A 5460-nucleotide genomic window follows, 5' to 3' on the forward strand; every position below is an offset into this window, starting at 1 on the left:
TGCTCTTCACACCAGCTCCCCAAAGCTGCAGAGACGAAGAGAGAAATGCATTTTGCATTGACGTTGAGGAAGCCCCGTGATGGGGAAGGTGTCTGACTTCCCAGGCCTGAATTTATACCTGGGCTGTGTGATGGCAGCGTGGGGAGAGAGTGTAATTGTACCAATCTTCCCCCTCCCACTGTGGAGTATGTCGGAGAGGGTGTCTTTAAGCTCTGAGGAGTCTGAAAGGTCAGTGTTAGTGGAGGGGACAGAGAGGGTGCCAACACACCCCAAGCTGGAGGCAGTTTTCAGATTTGGGAAATTTAAAGCATGGAGGCGATTCACTGACTCGATCTCTTTGCAGCAGTCTGGTGAGCATCCACCCAAATGGCCACATCTGGGAAATCCACATGCAGCTGGCTGCATGCGCCTCATCTTACCTATATTGTTGCCCAAGGGACAAAGTAAATAGCATCAGGATCTGAATTAGGACTTTCAAGGAGTCAGGGTATTGCAACCCTAGAAGTTACAGGTTATGAATTCACTTCTTTGGTCAATGGCATTTGAAACAAGACAGCTAGAGTCCTTTCAGGTGCCCTGGCCCTTCTTTCTCTACTTCCTTCATTTCTCTGTTTGGATCAATAGTCATGCTGCAACTTCTGGCAATCAGGTGTCGAGGTCTCAGAGTGAAAATCACTTAGAAGGGAAGCAGTGGGCTAATTTGACAGGAGAAGCAAAGCAAACTCCCCATTTTTCCAAGGGGAGAGGACTCACCGCAGATTATATTCCCATTCTTGTAGGCATAATCATACCGCTTGGTGTGTCCGTGACAGTTGCTCTCCTTCAGCCTTTTATAGCAGCAGTTGTGAATATGACAACACCTCCAGGGAAAAGGAAGGAGAGAGAGACACACATCACAGATCTGCTGACAATGGCAGAAACCCACTTCCACTGCAGCAGGAACACAAGGCCATTGCTTCATTGGTTGTTGGATTCCCTGCGTGTACATGGGGTATTCACACTCAATATATGCATTTACTCCTATTTAAATATAACTCTGGATGTCAAACCAGAAACACATGGGGAAGCAGTCAGAAGAAGTGGAATTTTTTGCAGAGGCCGTTAAACCTCTCTAGGGACTTTCTATCACTTTCATTTCCTGGAAAGGACCTTGGACAATAAACTTTACTTCACTTTATAGGGATATTTAAGCCAGCATTTTCTCTCTACTGCCTGAATCCCAAGCATGTATAATTCCCTTTCGTTATGACTTGTGAATGTTTCACACTCAGCCTTTCCACCTTGACAAGTGATGGAGGAGCTTTTCCTTATGATTCCCTGGGTGAAAAGTTTTGGTTATTGGGGGTTGGGGTAAGGGGATTTTTGACATTTCGTTTTGCAGAGGTCCATGAAAATGACAGCATGCATGTGGTTTTAGTGATTCAAACCCAGCTGCTCTTTACCAATCCGTGGCATCCTTTGGTTCCCCCTTGCCTTTTGACCCACAGTAGCAGCCATAGCCGTAATAGCTCAGGATAGCACCTTTGCCAGTGACTTGTTTAATCATCTTTTGATATTCCAGAACGCTCCCATTCACCTCCAGGAGACCTGCAAACCAGCAATAGTGTTAGGAAAGAGACTCTGTTCCTAGGAAGCTTCCCTTCTTCCTCTCCTTCCTCACATTGTGAGCTCAATGGATTGTGTGAGCAACACTAGGAATTGTCACCTCCTTGCCCAGGGTGGCACATGGTGTATGCCACAGCCCTGAGGCAGGGCATGCTGATGGGCAGCTGTTCTGCTCCATGTGGGGTTATCCTACCTCCTTCATGGGAGCTGTCCCTGATCAGCGATGCACAGTCTATATCCCAGCCACTAAATTGGAGCAGATTCCTTCCCACCCCACCCTGTGGCTCTGCTTTACCCAGGGGCTGACACAGAAGGAGGTAGGGCCAAGACACCAGCTCCTCCCCTCACCCTTGGTCCAGCTTTTAGGCGGCATCTGAGCCGAGCCAGGGACTGCTACTATTGTAAGAGCTCCTGTGCAGCCATACATGGAGCAAGGTAAACATTTAGGCACTCCAGTGATCTGACCCAGTTGTTCACAAGCTGGACCTCCTTCTTATGATAAAGGTCCCGCTGACATCAATGAATGCCCCTGCCTGGCGCCCAGACCCTGAGCTGTGGCCAAGGTTATCTAGTACTAAGCCTTGCTTGTGCTGCCGTGATGCTGGGGCTATCCATTGTGCCCTGAATGGATGTAGAGCAGTAGCGATGGCAAGGGCGTCATTGGGGCGTTTTCTATACTTACTGCAAGCCCCCAGCAATGCGAATATGTGGAGATTCCTCATCTTTGTGCAGGACCTGGGAGAAGAAACCCAAATAACCTGATTTTTCATTCAGGCAAACAAAGATCTCTGGTATAGCGGGGCTACTGCATGGGAAGCAGTTGAGAGGGCAGAAAGGCACGTTTCAAGTCAAGTCTGGTCTTGGACAGTAGAGATAGAAGGGACTGTCCTCTTATCATGCCGTGATACCCTGGCATCAGGACTCTGCATGTCTCCCTGTATTTGAGTCAGCGTGCAGGCCAGTAGAGAGATAAAAATACATCATTGCTGAACTTGAAGAGGAGGCTGGTGCCCCAGCCCCCTCTAATCCTCCCAGAGTTTTTTCTTGAGTCTCCCCTCCCCAATACCCTTGCATTGGTATTTCATCAGCCTGCCATGAGCAGGCACTCAGACCCTACCTCCCCCCGTGGGAGATCCTGGCTCTCCTGATGCCAATGGCAACACTTCCAGTGACTTCCACACAATCAGGATTTCACCTTAGGAGTCTAATGTCACCCCAAGTTCTCTTCCTTTGGCTGCTTTCCTTCTGTGATACCAGAGGACCTGGAACAAAGCAGGAGAAAGGGTCAGGGCCTCCGCCCTGCTCTATATGGGTGTGCTAGGGTGACTCCAATAGCCCAGCCCCCTCTCTCTCCGATTAATCCTTTGGAAGAAAGTATCTTGAATAAGTCAACTTGCCACTGAAATATGTTTAGCCCAGCTCCTTCCTCATTGATCGGAGGGTAGTTAGGGTCCGGAGAGCTCTAATGACTAAAGTCTAGTCTTGGCTGCAGTGGAGCGAGGAGCAGGCTCAGTGGAAATCAGCCCCAGGCACACAGAATAAATAATCTGTTCCCTGTCTCATCACCAGTTATATATCTGGACCACCCCAGATGCCTTGCAAGGAGCTGCAACTTTGGGCTTCAGAGCCTTGATACCGTGATACAAGAGCACGGCTGCAAATATCTGTCTGTCTGTTTACTGCATCTGTCATCTTCCCGTGTAAAGCTGCATAGCAAGGTGCCTATTAGACACAAAGCCAATTCCCTCTTGTAAAACACTTACCTCCTCTGGGTTTGGAAGGTTTTGGCAGTTGGTGTTACATCTGACCTGTGCTGGCGAGTGTCTTCCCTTATATACACAGCTCTGTCCCTCCCACCGCTACCCCAGCCAGATCAATGTGGTTCTCTAACATCAATGATTCAAGTTGTTCCAGATGAGTGACTGCATCTATAATAGGAGTTTCATGGTTTTTTCCCCACTCTCTGGGGAGCAAGGGCACTTCCATTCTGCTTAAGTTTGGCTGAGTTATCATGTTGAAGACCCTTGGAAGAATCTTTGGTCTGTCTCTGGCTCCTTCCTGGAATACTCCCAGTTCACATCCAGATATCTCTGGAAAAGTCTTATTTTAGTGCTGATTTGATCAGAAACTGATTTTCACCTCAGAAAAATGAGCCATGATCATAGCCCCATTGAAGTCAATGGGAGTTTGGCCATCAAGGAACACAGTGATTAGGAGTTTTGCCATTGCTTTCAATAGGACCGGCCAAGATTTCACCCCGTATTTCACAAATAGAGGCTAAGATGTGAAGAGGATTAGCACAGTGAATGTGCACACCACAGTTATTCCAAGTTCCCTCTGTGTTTGTACAGCACTTAGCACTAAGGTCTGTTACTGAGGCACCTAAACATGATGGACCTCACTACCAAGTCTGATATCACCTATCTGCAGCATGGCTAGGTCATATTTTTATGCAAGAATTCTGCCAGTATTTTTTTAAATCTTTTGTGTTCTCTCTTTTTACATTTGCTCAGTTATTCCCCTGAATGCACAAAGACTATCAAGGAGGTGTGCATGAGGGGGGAGAGGTTGTTCTGTATTAAATGACTGACTTAAATCCAGTTACACAGAGGAAGTGCATGCAAATAGTTTGTGCTCAGAGTGTGGTGAAAATGCCTAAGATATTTAGACAATACAAATAGGCTGTGACAGTTTGCATGCCCCCTTCCCCACCCCACTGGTCTGCAATAAGCCTCATTCACTTACCCTGTCTGAGGAGCCTCATCCCTGACTTACCTCCAGCTTGCAGCAGGTGTGCTGCAAGGGGTTAGTCACTCCTTCCTATTGAGTTCCAGAGGTTGCTCAGCTCCAGTAGGTTGCAACAATGCTTGCTACTGAGAAGAAGGGTGGAGTGGGAAGGTGGTTTCTTTTGCAACTTGACGGAGCAGTTTCTAATTTCAAAGCATTCAGGAATAAAATGGATTCCGTTGTTAAAAACATCATGGACTTTATTCAGACCTGGGTCTGGGCTCACTTTCTGGGCAGCACCAGTTGGCGATGGGCCCCAGTGAGTGGAGGTTGTGGAAGGACCTGAGGTGATTGGACCGAGAGCTTTGGCTGGGATCTATCTCTTTTACAGACTCAAACGGTCTCATATTAGACAATGAGCATATATTAAAAAAATATTATTGAAAGTTACCCTTCAATATACACATCATGTGTTTCAGCTGCACTGCCTGGTTGAGAACATGAGCTCCTTGGGATGTGGACTGCATCAGCCTGTATGTCTGTGTACTGCTGAGTACACCAATGGCTCTCAATAATTGCTATTAATGATTGAACACGTCACTCAGCTGTATGGTGTATGTAATTTGCTGTGCCTGTTCTTAACTTGATGCTTTGATTTCACAAGCTGACCTGCACTATCAGTAGCCTTCCGGGCAGACAGTTTGGCCAGTGACAAGGACTCTTAAGGCACTGGATGTTCTCTCCTGCCACATCTTTGGTGTAAACTAATTAAGAGAGGAAGATCCATCTATGTCGTCTTCCGGTGTCTTATGTCTTGCACAGCATCATTAGGCCTCGGGGCTCTGCCTCCCCTACACCCCGCTTAGTGCCAGCCTGATGGTGTACAGTCCTTTTGTAACAAATGGTGTCTGAATTCAATTCTCTCCCCTTTTCTATCAGGGAAACCTTGGGGTTTTAAGCCCCACTATTTGGCTATACAGTCCACACTGTCCCTTATGCACGTTGTGACTAAGGCATACTGTTAGGAGTGGTCTATAGCCTTCTCTCACTCACAGTTTTCATGTCCTTTATTTCTTTTTCTCCTTTAGGTTTGTCATCGCTCCAGCTCTGGTTCTCAGCATCAGGCAT

At 47.3% G+C, this 5460-nt stretch overlaps 1 protein-coding gene across 1 annotated transcript in view; it reads right to left on the reverse strand.

The window, feature by feature from the left end:
• Nucleotides 1–5460, reverse strand: part of LOC102375479 (basic phospholipase A2 daboxin P-like) — a 10356-nt gene extending 4896 nt beyond the window's left edge. Inside the window, exons 1-3 of the mRNA XM_006031498.1 lie at nucleotides 5382–5460; nucleotides 1443–1587; nucleotides 724–860 (exon numbers count right to left, since the gene is read on the reverse strand). Coding sequence (XP_006031560.1) covers nucleotides 724–860; nucleotides 1443–1587; nucleotides 5382–5460 — 361 coding nt within the window. The remainder of the gene's footprint in view (nucleotides 1–723; nucleotides 861–1442; nucleotides 1588–5381) is intronic.

This window comes from Alligator sinensis, unplaced genomic scaffold, assembly GCF_000455745.1.
Source record: "Alligator sinensis unplaced genomic scaffold, ASM45574v1 scaffold1719_1, whole genome shotgun sequence".
NCBI classification, from domain to species: domain Eukaryota; kingdom Metazoa; phylum Chordata; order Crocodylia; family Alligatoridae; genus Alligator; species Alligator sinensis.